General features: G+C 37.7%; 1 protein-coding gene across 7 annotated transcripts in view; it reads left to right on the top strand.

Annotated features, from left to right (window-relative positions):
* LOC128214543 (uncharacterized) overlaps positions 1-19,626 on the top strand; it is a 124,200-nt gene extending 104,574 nt beyond the window's left edge. For 6 of the 7 annotated variants that reach the window (XM_052921060.1, XM_052921058.1, XM_052921061.1 and 3 more), the window contains 17 exons: positions 2,180-2,354; positions 3,507-3,575; positions 3,900-3,990; positions 4,314-4,422; positions 8,773-8,828; positions 9,133-9,259; positions 9,395-9,507; positions 9,760-9,865; positions 10,072-10,222; positions 11,095-11,167; positions 11,303-11,369; positions 12,400-12,485; positions 12,668-12,794; positions 13,201-13,242; positions 13,467-13,520; positions 14,101-14,128; positions 14,239-19,626. In XM_052921060.1, coding sequence (XP_052777020.1) covers positions 2,180-2,354; positions 3,507-3,575; positions 3,900-3,990; positions 4,314-4,422; positions 8,773-8,828; positions 9,133-9,259; positions 9,395-9,507; positions 9,760-9,865; positions 10,072-10,222; positions 11,095-11,167; positions 11,303-11,369; positions 12,400-12,485; positions 12,668-12,794; positions 13,201-13,242; positions 13,467-13,520; positions 14,101-14,128; positions 14,239-15,089 — 2,325 coding nt within the window. In that variant the 3' untranslated portion in view covers positions 15,090-19,626. The remainder of the gene's footprint in view (positions 1-2,179; positions 2,355-3,506; positions 3,576-3,899; positions 3,991-4,313; positions 4,423-8,772; positions 8,829-9,132; positions 9,260-9,394; positions 9,508-9,759; positions 9,866-10,071; positions 10,223-11,094; positions 11,168-11,302; positions 11,370-12,399; positions 12,486-12,667; positions 12,795-13,200; positions 13,243-13,466; positions 13,521-14,100; positions 14,129-14,238) is intronic. The other variant, XM_052921062.1, reaches the window with a different exon arrangement.

Below are 19,626 nucleotides of genomic sequence, written 5' to 3'. Positions count from 1 at the left end.
CTGTACTTTATAAGGCTTCCTTTATGCTGTACTTTATAAGGCCTCCTTCATGCTGTACTTTAGAAGGCCTCCTTCATGCTGTACTTTATAAGGCCTCCTTCATGCTGTACTTTATAAGGCTTCCTTTATGCTGTACTTTATAAGGCCTCCTTCATGCTGTACTTTATAAGGCCTCCTTCATGCTGTACTTTATAAGGCTTCTTTTATGCTGTACTTTATAAGGCTTCCTTTATGCTGTTCTTTATAAGGCTTCCTTTTTGCTGTACTTTATAAGGCCTCCTTCATGCTGTTCTTTATAAGGCTTCCTTTATGCTGTACTTTATAAGGCCTCCTTCATGCTGTACTTTATAAGGCATCCTTTATGCTTTACTTTATAAGGCATCCTTCATTCTAAACATACTAAGGCTTACTCCAAGGTAAACTTTATATGGCTTCCTTTTTGCTGTACTTTATAAGGCCTCCTTCATGCTGTACTTTATAAGGCTTCCTTTATGCTGTACTTTATAAGGCCTCCTTCATGCTGTACTTTATAAGGTCTCCTTCATGCTGTACGTTATAAGACTTCCTTCATGCTGTATTTTATAAGGCCTCCTTCATGCTGTACTTTATAAGGCTTCCTTTATGCTGTACTTTATAAGGTCTTCTTCATGCTGTACTTTATAAGGGTTCTTTTATGCTGTACTTTATAAGGCCTCCTTTATTTTAAACAAAATAAGGCTTCCTCCATGCTAAACCTTATAAGGCTTCCTTCATTTTAAACTTTATAAAGCTTCCTTCATGGCTGTATTTTGTAAGGCTTCCTTCATGCTGTACTTCAAAAGGCCTTCTCCATGCTGTACTTTATAAGGCCTCTTTCATGCTGTACTTTATAAGGCCTTTTTCATGCTGTACTTTATAAGGCCTTTTTCATGCTGTACTTTATAAGGCCTCCTTCATGCTGCACTTTATCAGGCATCCTTCATGCTGTACTTTATAAGGCCTCCTTCATGCTGTACTTTATAAGGCTTCCTTCATGCTGTACTTTATAAGGCTTCCTTCATTTTAAACTTTATACGGCTTCCTTCATGCTGTACTTTATTAGGCTTCCTTTAACTTAACTTTGTAAGGCTTCCTTTTTGCTGTACTTTATAAGGCCTCCTTCATGCTGTACTTTATAAGGCTTCCTTCATGCTGTACTTTATAAGGCTTCCTTCATTTTAAACTTTATACGGCTTCCTTCATGCTGTACTTTATAAGGCTTCCTTCATGCTGTACTTTATAAGGCTTCCTTCATGCTGTACTTTATACGGCTTCCTTCATGCTGTACTTTATACGGCCTCCTTCATGCTGTACTTTATTAGGCTTCCTTTAACTTAACTTTGTAAGGCTTCCTTTTTGCTGTACTTTATAAGGCCTCCTTCATGCTGTACTTTATAAGGCTTCCTTTATGCTGTACTTTATAAGGCCTCCTTCATGCTATCCTTTATAAGGCCTCCTTCATGCTGTACTTTATAAGGCTTCCTTCATGCTGTACTTTGTAAGGCTTCCTTTTTGCTGTACTTTATAAGGCCTCCTTCATGCTGTACTTTATAAGGCTTCCTTTATGCTGTACTTTATAAGGCCTCCTTCATGCTATCCTTTATAAGGCCTCCTTCATGCTGTACTTTATAAGGCTTTCTTCATGCTGTACTTTATAAGGCTTCCTTCATGCTGTACTTTATAAGGCTTCCTTCATGCTGTACTTTATAAGGCTTCCTTCATGCTGTACTTTATAAGGCCTCCTTCATGCTGTACTTTATAAGGCTTCCTTTATGCTGTACTTTATAAGGTCTCCTTCATGCTGTACTTTATAAGGCTTCCTTTATGCAGTACTTTATTGGGCATCCTTCATGCTGTGCTTTATTAGGATTCCTCCATGCTGTGCTTTATTAGGATTCCTCCATGCTGTACTTACATCTTTTTTCACGAGCGTATTGACCCGGGAATTGTTCCAACTTCTTTCAGATACATATGAAAACAGTAGCTTGTGGGGTTTTTTTAATTGAAAGTTTAAATTGCATTCGATTTATGGCACTGCCTTATTATTCAACTTGATCATATAATGGTCCCTAAATCCCATGAACCTGATTGATCAGTTTCTCAATGCGTGCAATTGAATATTTTTTTAACCAAAATTATTTCAAGGAACTTATGATTTCAGTCGGTGGTCGACGTACTTGGTGCGATTCTTCGGCTAAGCGCTAAGGCCACAATAGAAGAAAAGCAGGATATTATGGTTGGCCCTAGTGTGATCTGCTCCATACATTACCTCATATCCGGAGCCGTGACCCTCTTGGAGTACAAACCAACAGAGAGAATTGTTAACCCAGATATTGGTACGTGTATCTGTTAACCCAGATATTGATAGGTGTATCTGTTAACCCAGATATTGGTACGTGTATCTGTTAACCCAGATATTGGCACGTGTATCTGTTAACCCAGATATTGGTTCATATATATGTTAACCCAGATATTAGTTCGTGTAACTGTTAACCCAGATATTGGTACGTGTATCTGTTAACCCAGATATTGCTACGTGTATCTGTTAATCCAGATATTGCTACGTGTATCTGTTAACCCAGATATTTTCGTGTATCTGTTAAACCCAGAGATTGGTACGTGTATATGTTAACCCAGATATTAGTACGTGTATCTGTTAACCCAGATATTGGTACGTGTATCTGTTAACCCAGATATTGATAGGTGTATCTGTTAACCCAGATATTGGTACGTGTATCTGTTAACCCAGATATTGGTACGTGTATCTGTTAACCCAGATATTGGCACGTGTATCTGTTAACCCAGATATTGGTTCATATATATGTTAACCCAGATATTAGTACGTGTAACTGTTAACCCAGATATTGGTACGTGTATCTGTTAACCCAGATATTGCTACGTGTATCTGTTAATCCAGATATTGCTACGTGTATCTGTTAACCCAGATATTTTCGTGTATCTGTTAAACCGAGAGATTGGTACGTGTATATGTTAACCCAGATATTAGTACGTGTATTTGTTAACCCAGATATTGGTACGTTTATATGTTAACCCAGATATTGGTCCGTGTATCTGTGAACCCAGATATTGGTACGTTTTGAAACTTCAAAACAACATTGATTAGCAACATGCGTTGTGAAACTAGGGTTTTGTAAAACATTTAACTCGGTCTCAGAATAGTAGTATAATTATACCACTTGACATTGTAAACATTGATATTTAGCATACTGTGCATGCAGCCACAAACTTGTTACACCTAGGGTCATGAAAGATCATAAACATATTGATTAGTATAGGAAGTTGTGCACCTGCGATTTTTACTATTATATAATTTACCGAGTTGGGCAGTATTTTTTGCCCTTGACTTAGTTAACAATGGTCAAAGCAATTGTGTGTCACATATTCGGAATATGAAATCAGAAACCAGCATGATATTCACCACTTATGAATAAAAGAGTTTTACAAAGGACCTACATTTTTTGTTATAGATCTACAACTACAGACACTACCCAGGGTTACAGAGACCAGAAATGTTCACAGTAAACAGGATACTAGCGGTAACCTACAAATATACTTTATAATACTTCTTTTCGGTTACTTGAACGGTTACCGTTTTAATACTGCTGCCATTATTTCACGAAAAACACTATTCGGTATAATGCTTAGTGTTTTGCTTAAGAGATTAAATCATAGAAAAAAATAATTAGAAAGCAAAATAACGTTTTAACCTTACAGTTCGCTTAGAAAAGATCAATGCTTTGCGTATCGCTTAAGCTTGCGTTTAGATCTGTTTTTTTATTCCTAGTTCAATTTTCGTTATAATGTTCGGTTTTTGTTGCAAAATTAAACAACTATGGATGCCACTATTTTTCTGTCTCCAGCAGCCGACAGGCAGATAGTTTACATGGTGACAGCTAGGCATTTAGCGGAGTTGCTGGTATACCGAGACATGTCCGCAACGGGGATAAAAAGGTACCCGTGTCACAGAGTTAACGTACGCTAGACATGTTTAACATGGTTTAAAACGATTTAAAGCGTTTGAACCGCATTTATCATGTACATTACGTATTAACATAAAAACAAAAACTTCCAGATGAATCCTCTCCCTGGTGACAACGGTTGATATTTCGATCTACTGCTATAAATATTGACTTATACCTTTTGTATCGCTTTAATAAATTAATATCTTAACTGAACAAGAAGCTGGCACTTCTTTTCTCTTCCTATAAAATGTTATGTATGTGATATACATTTACACATATGCTTTGTTTATACACATGAACGTTGTTTTTCAGGATGAAGTTTGAGAGCATGTCACGTGTTTATTCACTTGCGCCCCTGGTTAATGATAATATGGACCCGGAAACACCAACCGTGAGGCTGACGTTGTTTCATGACACAAAAGTAAATATTCAAGTTTATTGCTTCTGTTTGAAGTTCTCATTTAGTTGGGTGCTGGCACCAGTGACACTCTCCTATCAGATGTGTTGCATGGTATACAGAAGAGAGGTTGTCGGTCGGTCAGTGTTATCCGAACGCTTATGACATGGTCAATGGATTTATAAACGTTTGGGTACTCACAATAAACACCATTAATTACAGGTCATGTTTGACTTTGTTTACAAACTTTCAACTTCTGATGGAGTTATGGTTCCTTCCACTAAGATTTTTATGTCCGAACTATGACGTATGTCAGGTACAATGAAAAAAAATCACATGTTCAACACAATTTTTATAAATAACAGCCATAGCTTGTCTCTTGTAACAACCTAACAATGTTAAATGTAGTTATGGCACGTATTAAAAGAAACGAGTTTACCATTCCTGTGTGCTAGCGCAGTGTGGGAGTATTCGCCGCACCTGTGACAGATCTAGTTCAGGTTAAATTGAATCCAGAAAGCTCTTTATGCAACCCTCAAATGCTCATTTTGCTGCGAATGTAACTTGATAATGATTTCTCCGTGGAAATAAGCCTACCTCTTCCACTGTGTCAGTAAGCTGTGAAATGTGTTTTTTTTCCTGCAGGCTTTCTTGTTGAAATAAAGAAAACATATATTCATGCCTGTCCTCTGTTTTATTATTAAGTGGATGAATGTTGTTTTAAGTCTAAAGCAACTGGTCTTTCAAGTATTTGTAAATCTAAAGAATCACATCAGTATGGATCTTCGCTTAGATTTTGGTCCGGGTCTTCGCTAAGATTTTGGTCTAGATCTTCGCTTCGATTTTGGTCCGCGTCTTCGCTTAGACTTTTGTCTGGGTCTTCGTTAAGATTTTGGTCTAGATATTCGCTTCGATTTTGGTCCGCGTCTTCGCTTAGATTTTTGTCTGGGTCTTCGCTAAGATCTTAGTCTGGATCTTCGCTAAGATTTTGGTCTGGATCTTCGCTAAGATTTTGGTCGGGGTCTGCGCATAGATTTAGTCTGGATCTTCGGTAAAATTTTGGTCTGGATCTTCGCAAAGATTTTTGTCTGGGTCATCGCTAAGATTTTAGTCTTGGTCGTCGCTAAGATTTTGGTCTGGGTCTTCGGTAAGATTTTGGTCTGGGTCTTCGCTAAGGTTTTGGTCTGAGTCTTCGGTAAGATTTTGGTCTGGGTCTTCGCTAAGATTTTGGTCTGGGTCTTCGGTAAGATTTTGGTCTTGGTCGTCGCTAAGATTTTGGTCTGGGTCTTCGGTAAGATTTTGGTCTGGGTCTTCGCTAAGGTTTTGGTCTGAGTCTTCGGTAAGGTTTTGGTCTGGGTCTTCGGTAAGATTTTGGTCTGGGTCTTCGCTAAGGTTTTGGTCTGGGTCTTCGCTAAGGTTTTGGTCTGAGTCTACGGTAAGATTTTGGTCTGGGTCTTCGGTAAGATTTTGGTCTGGGTCTTCGGTAAGATTTTGGTCTGGGTCTTCGGTAAGATTTTGGTCTGGGTCTTCGCTAAGGTTTTGGTGTGAGTCTTCGCTTAGGTTTTAGTCTGGGTCTTTGCAAAGATTCTGGTCTGGGTCTTTGGTCTGGATCTTCGCTAAGATTTTAGTCTGGGTCTTCGCTAAGATTTTAGTCTGGGTCTTCGCTAAGATTTTGGTCTGAGTCTTTGCTAAGATTTTAGTCTGGGTCTTCGCTAAGGTTTTGGTATGGGTCATCGCAAAGACTTTCGTCTGGGTCTTCGCTAAGACTTTCGTCTGGGCCTTCGTTAAGATTTTGTTCTGGGTCTTGGCTAAGGTTTTGGTCTGAGTCTTTGCTAAGATTTTAGTCTGGGTCTTCGCTAAGGTTTTGGTATGGGTCATCGCAAAGACTTTCGTCTGGGTCTTCGCTAAGACTTTCGTCTGGGCCTTCGTTATGATTTTGTTCTGGGTCTTGGCTAAGGTTTTGGTCTGGGTTTTCGCTAAGATTTTGATCTGGGTCTCAGCTAAGACTTTTGTCTGGGTCTTCGCTAAGACTTTCGTCTCGGTCTTCGCTAAGATGTTGGTCTGGGTCTTCGATAAGATATTGTTCTGGGTCTTCGCTAAGATTTGGGTCTGGGTCTTCGTTAAGACTTTGGTCTGGATCTTCGCTAAGATTTAGGTCTTGGTCTTCGTTAAGACTTTGGTCTGGGTCTTCGCTAAGATTTAGGTCTGGGTCTTCGTTAAGACTTTGGTCTGGATCTTCGCTAAGATTTGGGTCTGGGTCTTCGTTAAGACTTTGGTCTGGATCTTCGCTAAGATTTGGGTCTGGGTCTTCGTTAAGACTTTGGTCTTGGTCTTCGCTATGATTTGGGTCTGGGTCTTCGTTAAGACTTTGGTCTGGGTCTTCGGTAAGATTTGGGTCTGGGTCTTCGTTAAGACTTTGGTCTGGATCTTCGCTAAGATTTAGGTCTGGGTCTTCGTTAAGACTTTGGTCTGGATCTTCGCTAAGATTTGGGTCTTGGTCTTCGTTAAGACTTTGGTCTGGATCTTCGCTAAGATTTGGGTCTGGGTCTTCGTTAAGACTTTGGTCTGGACCTTCGCTAAGATTTGGGTCTGGGTCTTCGTTAAGACTTTGTTCTGGACCTTCGCTAAGATTTGGGTCTGGGTCTTCGTTAAGACTTTGTTCTGGACCTTCGCTAAGATTTGGGTCTGGGTCTTCGTTAAGACTTTGTTCTGGATCTTCGCTAAGATTTGGGTCTGGGTCTTCGTTAAGACTTTGTTCTGGATCTTCGCTAAGATTTGGGTCTGGGTCTTCGTTAAGACTTTGGTCTGGATCTTCGCTAAGATTTGGGTCTGGGTCTTCGTTAAGACTTTGGTCTGGATCTTCGCTAGGATTTGGGTCTGGGTCTTCGTTATGACTTTGTTCTGGATCTTCGCTAAGATTTGGGTCTGGGTCTTCGTTAAGACTTTGGTCTGGATCTTCGCTAAGATTTGGGTCTGGGTCTGCGTTAAGACTTTGGTCTGGATCTTCGCTAAGATTTGGGTCTGGGTCTTCGTTAAGACTTTGGTCTGGATCTTCGCTAAGATTTGGGTCTGGGTCTTCGTTAAGACTTTGGTCTGGATCTTCGCTAAGATTTGGGTCTGGGTCTTCGTTAAGACTTTGTTCTGGATCTTCGCTAAGATTTGGGTCTGGGTCTTCATTAAGACTTTGTTCTGGATCTTCGCTAAGATTTGGGTCTGGGTCTTCGTTAAGACTTTGTTCTGGATCTTCGCTAAGATTTGGGTCTGGGTCTTCGTTAAGACTTTGTTCTGGATCTTCGCTAAGATTTGGGTCTGGGTCTTCGTTAAGACTTTGTTCTGGATCTTCGCTAAGATTTGGGTCTGGGTCTTCGTTAAGACTTTGGTCTGGATCTTCGCTAAGATTTGGGTCTGGGTCTTCGTTAAGACTTTGGTCTGGATCTTCGCTAAGATTTGGGTCTGGGTCTTCGTTAAGACTTTGGTCTGGATCTTCGCTAAGATTTGGGTCTGGGTCTTCGTTAAGACTTTGTTCTGGATCTTCGCTAAGGTTTGGGTCTGGGTCTTCGTTAAGACTTTGTTCTGGATCTTCGCTAAGATTTGGGTCTGGGTCTTCGTTAAGACTTTGTTCTGGATCTTCGCTAAGATTTGGGTCTGGGTCTTCGTTAAGACTTTGTTCTGGATCTTCGCTAAGATTTGGGTCTGGGTCTTCGTTAAGACTTTGGTCTGGATCTTCGCTAAGATTTGGGTCTGGGTCTTCGTTAAGACTTTGTTCTGGATCTTCGCTAAGATTTGGGTCTGGGTCTTCGTTAAGACTTTGTTCTGGATCTTCGCTAAGATTTGGGTCTGGGTCTTCGCTAAGACTTTCGTCTGGGCCTTCGTTAAGATTTTGTTCTGGGTCTTGGCAAAGGTTTTGGTCTGGGTTTTCGCTAAGATTTTGATCTGGGTCTCAGCTAAGACTTTTGTCTGGGTCTTCGCTAAGACTTTCGTCTCGGTCTTCGCTAAGATGTTGGTCTGGGTCTTCGATAAGATATTGTTCTGGGTCTTCGCTAAGATTTGGGTCTGGGTCTTCGTTAAGACTTTGGTCTGGATCTTCGCTAAGATTTAGGTCTTGGTCTTCGCTAAGACTTTGGTCTGGATCTTCGCTAAGATTTAGGTCTTGGTCTTCGCTAAGACTTTGGTCTGGATCTTCGCTAAGATTTGGGTCTTGGTCTTCGCTAAGACTTTGGTCTGGATCTTCGCTAAGATTTAGGTCTTGGTCTTCGCTAAGACTTTGGTCTGGATCTTCGCTAAGATTTAGGTCTTGGTCTTCGTTAAAGTATTTGCTTCTTGTCTTGTCCCTGTGGTTTCCATTGTGTTACTTATATCAGAATTATTTTTCAGGGAAGAGTTACCAAGTACAACACAACGCGATGCTTTCGGTGGCTATTCGATCCGTTGTAAGTGAACTTTTGTTATGCATGTAGGTGTTAAACTAAGTTTGTTTTGAGATTCGGATCACGCTGATGTGTTTCATATTCAGTTATGTACATCTACCCCTGATATCTTCTTAATGAAGCTAACCACTGTTTTAATCAATTCAGTTGCTTTCATAAACACATTTTCACAATATATTTTTTTAATGATTAAAAGGAGAATGTCTCTAATTCAGTTTGTTTTAAAACGAATGAAGAAAATAAGTCGACAATGAATATGTTTATATTATTCTCGAATTCGACGTGTTTCATCTCATGATGTTTACAGAAACATCTATAGCGGTAGATGGTCGCAGGATGGTTGCGTTATCATTGAAAGTAGACTTAACAGTACCACGTGCGAGTGCAAACTTCCGGGGCATTTTGTGGCAGGACTGATACCATCAAATTATTCGGTAAGGATCTGACACCGGAAGCTCATATTCGCGTTGAAAGGCCTTAATAGTTTGTTCCCTGTCGTTCACATTGTATTATCCACTCCGCGTGAAAAGCTTCCTGTTCGTATGTACATCATTTATTTAACATTTCAGGAAATACAAGTTGCTAAACCAGACCGCGAAATTCTTCCAGAATTCGTCGTGAGCTACATACTTTCCATCATTATTTTGCTGATTTCGTTTATTGCCTATTTCAAGACATATGGGTAGGCACTTTCATTCGTAAAAAGGTTATGTTATCTGATCATTATATTCTCTCAGTACTGTTTTTGTCTGCATAATATTTAAATGAATCGTTTGGTGTTTCATGGGTCGGTTTATGTTATCATACGACATACCACCAATCTTATCTGTAACGTTGTGTGATTGCCAGAAATAATACTCGCCGTATTTGCAGTTTGAATTGTAGATTTGAAAAATATTTGTCTTCTTTCAATTATCTTCTTTATATATTTTAGTTTCCTAACGAGGGATCTCTATCTTGTCAACATGGGGTTCTTCTTTGCAGTTTTGGCCATAGCATGCCTTAGTTTTACCTGTATGCTCCATCTGAGTGCCAGCCTGGTACGTATTGTATGGTTTTGGAGAACTGCTTTGAATATTAATGCGAAAACATGTTAGCTTTAATGTAAGAAAATTGCAAATTCATCATTTATTTCAAAAGTATCGAAGGTAATGTTAGGTAAAACTATTTATGTAGTTCACAGCTTGGCAAGTCTTTGTTCTTCAAGTAAGCGATATTACCTAACGCCAATGTTGTTGTTTTTCAGGTCGTCATGGAAATATTTAGTCATACCATTTCTTTCCTAACGTTTGTTATCTGGTCGGCTATGCTTGTGGAAATTATACATATATGCTTGATAGCATACAAATCAACCAACATACAGATGACAAGTTGCAAATTCGCAACATTTATTTTTGGTAAGTGGCCTTTGTAATTATGTATCCGACCTGGGTTCGATTCTCGACTGATTATATAAGGCTAAATTACTTTCCTTACGACAGACATTTCGTTTAAAACGCATTTTATTGATATTGGGTAATGTGTAGTTGCTTCCGTGTCACTTGATACATGTCTGTGTCCGGTGATGTGTAGCTGTGTCCGTGTCACTTGATACATGTCTGTGTCCGGTGATGTGTAATTGCGTCCATGTCAATTTGTACATATCTGTCCGGTGATGTGTAATTGTGTCCGTGTCACTTTATACATATCTGTGTCCGGTGATGTGTAATTGCGTCCGTGTCACTTTATACATATCTGTGTCCGTTGGTGTGTAATTGCGTCCGTGTCACTTGTTACATATCTGTGTCCAGTGATATGTTGTTGCGTCCGTGTCACTTGATACATGTCTGTGTCCGGTGATGTGTAGCTGTGTCCGTGTCACTTGATACATGACTGTGTCCGGTGATGTTTAGTTGTGTCCGTGCCACTTGATACATGTCTGTGTCCGGTGATGTGTAGCTGTATATGTGTCACTTGATACATGACTGTGTCCGGTGATGTGTAGTTGTGTCCATGTCACTTGATACATGTCTGTGTCCGTTGATGTGTAGCTGTATATGTGTCACTTGATACATGACTGTGTCCGGTGATGTGTAATTGAGTCCGTGTCACTTGATACATATCTGTGTCCGGTGATGTGTAGTTGCGTCCGTGTCACTTGATACATGACTGTGTCCGGTGATGTGTAGCTGTGTCCGTGTCACTTGAAACATGTCTGTGTCCGTTGGTGTGTAATTGCATCCGTGTCACTTGATACATATATGTGTCTAGCCCACGTTTTTCATTTCAGGAATACCAGCCATCTTGACTGCATTCTTGATATTAGTTGCTCAGCTGGACAAAGGACGATCTTGCCATGTAATGTACGGACCATTTAGTTCATTTATAACTGTAAATTGTTCCGCAAACTATTTATTTAATGTGCATTGATTGTAGTTCATGTATTCGTATCCGTGTAACGTGGTTTTAAATAAATAAAAATGATGTATATTTTACAGATGTTGGTTGTACGATGGCACAAGGCAGTTTTACGTGTTTGTTTCCATAATTGTCGTTTATATCATTGTGAGTAACAATATTATTAACAGATATAGACATTAGCAACATGTATTGAACTGAACTAAATATACCTAAGCTATTGATGTTCTCGATACTTCCATACCTGAACTATTGATGTTCTCGATACTTATTTACCTGAAATGTTGATGTTCTTGATATGTCTATACCTAAACTTTTGATGTTCTCACTATTCATTTACCTAAACTATTGATGTTCTCGATACTTTTATACCTGAAATGTTGATGTTCTAAATATTTCTATACCTAAACTATTGATGTTCTCGATATTTTTATACCTGAAATGTTGATGTTATCGTTGTTTCTTTACCTGAAATGTTGATGTCCTCGATACTTCTATACCTAAACTATTGATGTTCTCGATACTTCTATATCTAAACTATTGATGTTCTCGATACTTCTATACCTAAACTATTGATGTTCTCGATACTTCTATACTTAAATTATTGATGTTCTCGATAATTCTATACTTAAACTATTGATGTCTCGATACTTCTATACTTAAACTATTGATGTTCTCGATACTTCTATACCTAAACTATTGATGTTCTCGATACTTCTTTACCTAAACTATTGATGTTCTCGATAGTTCTATACTTAAACTATTGATGTCTCGATACTTCTATACTTAAACTATTGATGTTCTCGATACTTCTATACCTAAACTATTGATGTTTTCGATACTTCTATTCTTAAACTATTGATTTTCTCGATAATTCTATACCTAAACTATTGATGTTCTCAATGCTTTTATACCTGAAATGTTGATGTCCTCGATACTTCTATAACTAAACTATTGATGTCCTCGATACTTCTCTATCTAAACTATTGATGTTCTCGATACTTCTATACCTAAACTATTGATGATCTCGATACTTCTATACTTAAACCATTGATGTTCTCGATACTTCTATACCTAAACTATTGATGTTCTCGATACTTCTATACTTAAACTATTGATATTCTCGATACTTTTATACCTATACTATTAATGTTCTCGATGCTTCTATGTATTTTAGGTCTATGCTGTGTTCTATTCGTTGTGTTTAAACAAAATACTAAGATGGAAGGAGGAATCTAAATTCACAGAAAGGAAAATGCATTTGTAAGTATTTTCCTATAGCAAGTATGACGTAAAATGCTTCTCGGTGAGTTCTGTGATACGTTCTTAACACCACATTAGGCATTTATTATCATGTTCTTTTATTCCATTGTTCCGGTTACTTCTTTTCATCATTTAAATTGAAATTGGAGGGTAAACTTGTAATTGTGTATCTTTTATTTCAGGATAGCAATTCTTAAAAATGCAGCATTGCTTGTATCTGTGTGCTTCGCCATGGGGTCAGCAATCAGCTTGGAATCTAACAGCCATACAGCACATCGGGTGATCCATACAATACTCATTATATTTTACGTAAGTATATTCCAACTTTATAAATAAGCCTTGTAGCGTGAGGACATTGTTCAGGGGCAAGTGGTTGAGGCTTCACAACACCTGACATTCAGGGGCAAGTGGTTGAGGCTTCACAACACCTGACATGCAGGGGCAAGTGGTTGAGGCTTCACAACACCTGACATTCAGGGGCAAGTGGTTGAGGCTTCACAGCACCTGACATTCACAGAGATACACAGTCAACGAACATCAATGTTTATTTGAGCCATGTGACCATTTCTTAAAATAACGAATGTTTTTCATTTAAAAACCTAAAATATAACATATTGATTGTATATAATCTTGGTATTGAACGGAGTGATTGGAACGGGATCGTCCTTTTCTAATAAATACTTATTGAATGTAAACTGCCTTTCCTATTTTACAGAGCATCATGATTTTCCTCGTCCGATGTCTATTAGATAAGGATGTAAGTACTCTACAGTTGATAGAGAAATTAACTTTAAAGTACGTATAACTAATGATTATGGTGTATTATTAAATTCATTCTTATCTTGTGAGGAAAATATCAGTTTAATTAAATACAGTGAACTACTTTTGGTAGTTTGTCAATATCAACAGTAGCGTTGAAACGATTATAAATGTTTTATACTAATATTACAACATATGTAGAGCACAAAAATGCTGTTCCAGGTCCAGTTAACATTCAGGTCAAAATGTGGCAGGGCCAAAACCGAACTGAGGGAGGTAATACCTCATTTATTTATTTTGGAAAATAAATATGCACTTTTTAACGTGCATGCTTCGCAAAGAATCATTCACAATTCAAAAATTAAGAATGTGTTGAAAAACAAATCCCTTTATTTATTTTATATGTTTGTGCATTATTTATATACATTGTATATACATGATCGGCAAAAAAAGTATTGCGACATGTTATAAAACTTACAAATATGTGTGGATTTTGACTGTAGTTACACATATGAAATGAGAGTCCTAGCTCGTCAATTGCGACCAAATTCGAAAAAATATATTGAATGGTTAAATGTTCTAATCATCTTAAACACATATAGGTAAAACATGAAAAGACTCTCTCTAGTCAGTGTTAGTACACGTGTATCTAGCTTATGGCGGCCACAGGGTCACCGCAATGATTTGACAACAACAAATAAAATTGTTATTTTTGAATATCGAGTATATTATCAAAACAAACAACACACATGTCTAGTAAATAAAATATACAATGAAAGTACATACTATCACAGTAAGCATAACTTAATTTATAGATGAAATCCCTATATAACAAATGTTAAATTTATGATTGCAGGATCAAATGAAAAACAAAGCGTTCCGTGGTAAGTGAATACTTCGACTCACCTATTACTCTGTTACATGCATTGACTGCACTATAATGCCTCCCTAGGCCATCAACAAGTTAATGATTTGTGATTTTCCATTTTTACAGCCTATATGAAACCAGAATTTGTTTCGCACGTCGTTGTGAGCCAGGAACAGTACAACGTGTCTAAGTACTACGACGAGGTGAACAGGACCAAATACACTGTCGAACGTAAACGGGAATTGTCTGCCCTTCTTGGCAGCTCGGCGTCTTCCGCAGCCATCACTGCTGATACCAATAGCACAACCGTTAGCTATAACAGTAGTAGCGATGGTTCTAAAGACAGCAATGCGCCGTCCGGACTTGTGGATTTTACTTATCCGAGTAGGAGGGATAGCCGGTTAGACACGATAAGTGATTCAAAAAGTAGTTTGAGTGACCGGAGCGTCGGCATGAGTGGAAATGTTAAAGATGAAATGTTTGTAGCGAGGGCTAGATCTCATATCACCGACGACACTATTTCTGTCCAGAAAGATGATAAAATAGGAATACACAAAGCTTCAAACAGCGGAGACTTTAAAAATAGCACTGCAGCGAGGGTTGATATCTTAAAGAAGAAATCATCAGTTCCCGTTGCTCGTTCAAAGGCAATAACAAGAAATTCACTACAAAGACAATGCAGCCAGTCGTCAGTTAATCATGGGAAAGAATCTCAGTCAATGCTACCTGACTCCACTACTAACCATTCCGTACAACGGCATGAACTCCTACCGAATACAAGCAGATCCGAATCTTCAAATACGACTAATACAAAGGAACAAATATCGTGCAATGTGGCCAAATTTCAAAAAAATAATCTTAAAAGTCCAAAACAACAAACCGAAAACACTGTTGGCAAATCTTATGATATCTCAACTTGCCAGGACGAAGATCAAATTGAGATATCTTGTAGTTCAAAACTATTGCAGATCTCTTAAACTGGGAATATGTATTTTATTTGTAAAAAAACACATGACAATAATATTTTGCTTGACAGCTCAAATGCGTTTAAATACTATAATATCTCGAAAAATGGAATCCCAATAATTTGCATATTCCAACTGTCAACCATTGCAGCATGCACTGAACGTTGTCAACATTTGAGCTCGCCTAAGCATGTAGTGCTCAGGGTGAGCTTTTCCCATCGTGCGCCGTCCGTTGTCCGTCCGTCCGTCCGTCCGTCCGTCAATAATTGCTTCAAACGACATCTCCTCCCAAACCGCCAATTTAGATTAAAATTCCCTGAGATTTTTCTTGGGTGGGATCCTGTCAAAATTGTCCAAAATGATGAATCCCATGCTGAACTCTAGTTGCCATGGCAATCAGAAGGAACAACTTAAATGATTTTCTTGACAAAAACCAAAGACCTTGAGCTTAGATATTTAGTAAGTTACATTGTCTGGTAGTCCTGTTACAAGTTTGTTTAATTTATTCCCTGGGTCCGAAACTGATCCTGGGAGTCACAAGTTTCTTATAGACTTATTTAGGGAAATCTTTGAAAATCTTCTTTTCTGGACCGCTTGGCCCAGATCCTTGATATTTGGTATGTAGCATCATATGGAAATATTCTATCAAGTTTGTATAAATATTGCCCTTTAGTTCAAAACTGGTCCCGCCCATTTGTTACAAATGACCTGAAAACAGCTTAGTAGCATAGTACATGGCGAACATGTCAGGTTCATTTTGTTTTAAGCAATCATCGCCAATTTCAAATATGGCATCCATTCTCATATAAAAAGGTTTAAAACTTTCCCTCAGGTGAGCGATTTAGGGTCCTCTTGTTTAAATAAGTTGAATCTCTAAAAGAGGTGCAACATATTTTCTTAAAATCCTTATGTTAATGATCCTGGAAACATAAACTGTATGTTTATATTTATTATATATTTATTATATGCATAATCTTATGTCAATTGCTTGAAATAATAATCAAAGCATGCTGTCATGTTTACTTTTGCTTTGGGAGTTTAACAGAAACGTCAATTACAATTTTGTTTCGTTATTTATATATTAAACATCCGAATTATAACATATCATATACCTTTACATCTGTATTGTGAAATCCTACTTAGTACTTATCTGTTTATAAATCCGAGTATATTGTGTACTGGACTGCGCTTTTCTTGCCCTGCTGCATTCATTTACCATGAACATACCGACACTGCAATCATTGGAGCCACCACAGTATGTTTCATTTGTTCAAAAATGCGTCAACGCGCAATCCGTTGAAGTAGCAATGAATGGAAAAATGGTATGTTGTGTTTGTTAGGATACAAACACCTACTGAACAACACAACTGTTCATGACATTATAGCTGTTTATGTTGCCAATATCAAGCTCTGAACAACACAACTGTTCATGACATTATAGCTGTTTATGTCGCCAATATCAAGCTCTGAACAACACAACTGTTCATGACATTATAGCTGTTTATGTTGCCAATATCAAGCTCTGAACAACACAACTGTTCATGACATTATAGCTGTTTATGTCGCCAATATCAAGCTCTGAACAACACAACTGTTCATGTCATTATAGCTGTTTATGTCGCCAATATCAAGCTCTGAACAACACAACTGTTCATGACATTATAGCTGTTTATGTTGCCAATATCAAGCTCTGAACAACACAACTGTTCATGACATTATAGCTGTTTATGTTGCCAATATCAAGCTCTGAACAACACAACTGTTCATGATATTATAGCTGTTTATGTCGCCAATATCAAGCTCTGAACAACACAACTGTTCATGACATTATAGCTGTTTATGTCGCCAATATCAAGCTCTGAACAACACAACTGCTCATGACATTATAGCTGTTTATGTCGCCAATATCAAGCTCTGAACAACACAACTGTTCATGACATTATAGCTGTTTATGTCGCCAATATCAAGCTCTTTCAAGCTCTAGACAATCAGGTTTGGCATTTTGTTCAGAACGTTTGCATTCGACACATGATATAGTCAATTATGATGTACTACATCTCCAGATTGTTAATCTTTACTCGTAATAAACACTGGAAATGAAACGAAAACACTTAAAGAAAACATAGGAGACCATACTCACTGTTATCATCCAATTCCACTCAATGGCATAACATGGAAAACGCATTGGAACATTTTAACGCATAAAAAAAGTCTCCATACAATAAGCTCTCGTTATAGAATACAACAATGGGTAAATCCAGCGTATTTTTATTGTAGCGCTGTACCAAATTGAATTATTCCACTCATTGTGTCTTTTCATTTACTGTACATTTTATTGGCACTTCGGAAAGGATTGGCTATTGACAAGTCCTTAGCAATGTGATTTGAATGAGTGTTCTCTTTTCTGTTCTTTATGTGAAAATGATGATAACATTTTGTTGTTAAATATATATTTTTATGAACTATTATTCTATTGTTCCATCGTCTATATTTGTTCTGATTTTAAAGTATGGGATGAACTACTGTTATGTATGCACTGCACAATTATAGACACACTTGTTGCCAGTCATGAATTGTTTGTAACTATAATTGTGAATTATGGTATTAAATCTAATCAAACCAGTACATGTAACTAAAGCTAAGGAAGTAGGCGTAACAATACCTTACCAAGTAGACGTAACAATACCTTACCAAGTAGACGTAACAATACCTTACCAAACAGGCGTAACAATACTTTACCAAGTAGGCGTAACAATATTACCAAGTAGGCGTAACAATACCTTACCAAGTAGGTGTAACAATACCTTACCAAGTAGGCGTAACAATACCTTACCAAGTAGACGTAACAATACCTTACCAAGTAGGCGTAACAATACCTTACCAAGTAGGCGTAACAATACCTTACCAAGTAGGCGTAACAATAACTTACCAAGTAGGCGTAACAATACCTTACCAAGTAGGCGTAAAAATACCTTACCAAGTAGGCGTAACAATACCTTACCAAGTAGGCGTAACAATACCTAGCAAGTAGGGGTAACAATATCTTACCAAGTAGGCGTAACAATACCTTACCAAGTAGGCGTAACAATACCTTACCAAGTAGGCGTAACAATACCTTACCAAGTAGGCGTAACAATACCTTACCAAGTAGGTGTAAAAATACCTTACCAAGTAGGTGTAACAATACCTTACCAAGTAGGCGTAACAATATCTTACCAATTAGGCGTAACAATACCTTACCAAGTAGGCGTAACAATACCTTACCAAGTAGGCGTAACAATACCTTACCAAGTAGGCGTAACAATACCTTACCAAGTAGGTGTAACAATACCTTACCAAGTAGGCGTAACAGTACCTTACCAAGTAGGTGTAACAATACCTTACCAAGTAGGCGTAACAATACCTTACCAAGTAGGTGTAAATATACCTTATCGAGTAGGTGTAACAATAATTTACCAAGTAGGCGTAACAATACCTTACCAAGAATGCGTAACAGTACTTTACCAAGAAGGCGTAACAATACCTTGCCAAGTAGGCGTAACAATACCTTACCAAACAGGCGTAGCAATACCTTACCAAGTAGGTGTAACAGTACCTTACCAAGTAGGCGTAACAATTCCTTAACAAGTGGGCGTAACAATACCTTACCAAGTAGGCGTAACAATACCTTACCAAATAGACGTAACAATACCTGACCAAGTAGGCGTAACAATATCTTACCAAGTAGGCCTAACAATACCTTACCAAGTAGGCGTAACACCTTACCAAGTAGGTGTAACAATATTTTAACAAGAAGGCGTAACAATACCTTACCAAGTAGGTATAACAATACATTACCAAGTAGGTGTAACAATACATTACCAAGTAGGCATAACAATACCTTACCAAGTAGCAGTAACAATACCTTACCAAACAGGCGTAGCAATACCTTACTGTGATAAAAATGTTGCGTTTGCTCAAAGCGGTTGATTTGTACACATCTTGTTAATGTACTTTATCAAAATCAAGGCATTTTTCTTTATTTGTTCAAGACATTCTTTAGAGAGCAAATAGGGGTAATATTAATTTAAAATTAAATTAAAATTGAGAATTTTGTATCATATTACCTATAGAGTAAGCACGTTTACATGTTTTTATGTTGTATAATATATTGTGCTTTCCAAAACATAAATGGCATTTTGGAAATGGGTTTATCCAAATAAAATATTTCATTTTTTATTCACTTCAAAGTCATCACAGTCATGTTTCAATCTACAATAAAAAATGCTCCAACAAGAGATTGCTTCTTTATTTGTAATTGTAATTAAATATAGATTCCTGGAATAAATAGACTACTTGCTTCGCCCCTAGACGCGTTTATATACCAGATGAGATTAATGGACATTACGAACAAAATACCAATAGTTTGTGTCGAAAAGTACATTAAACATAATGATAAAGCTATTACAAACATACTAGTATAATATAAATATACGTATACTCGATATTTTGTTGCAGTAAATCCGGAAAAAAAAACACATTGTAAAAATGTCAGAAAATATTTAAATTG

Source organism: Mya arenaria, chromosome 13 (assembly GCF_026914265.1).
Source record: "Mya arenaria isolate MELC-2E11 chromosome 13, ASM2691426v1".
NCBI classification, from domain to species: domain Eukaryota; kingdom Metazoa; phylum Mollusca; class Bivalvia; order Myida; family Myidae; genus Mya; species Mya arenaria.
This window is presented reverse-complemented; position numbering and strand designations above follow the sequence as displayed.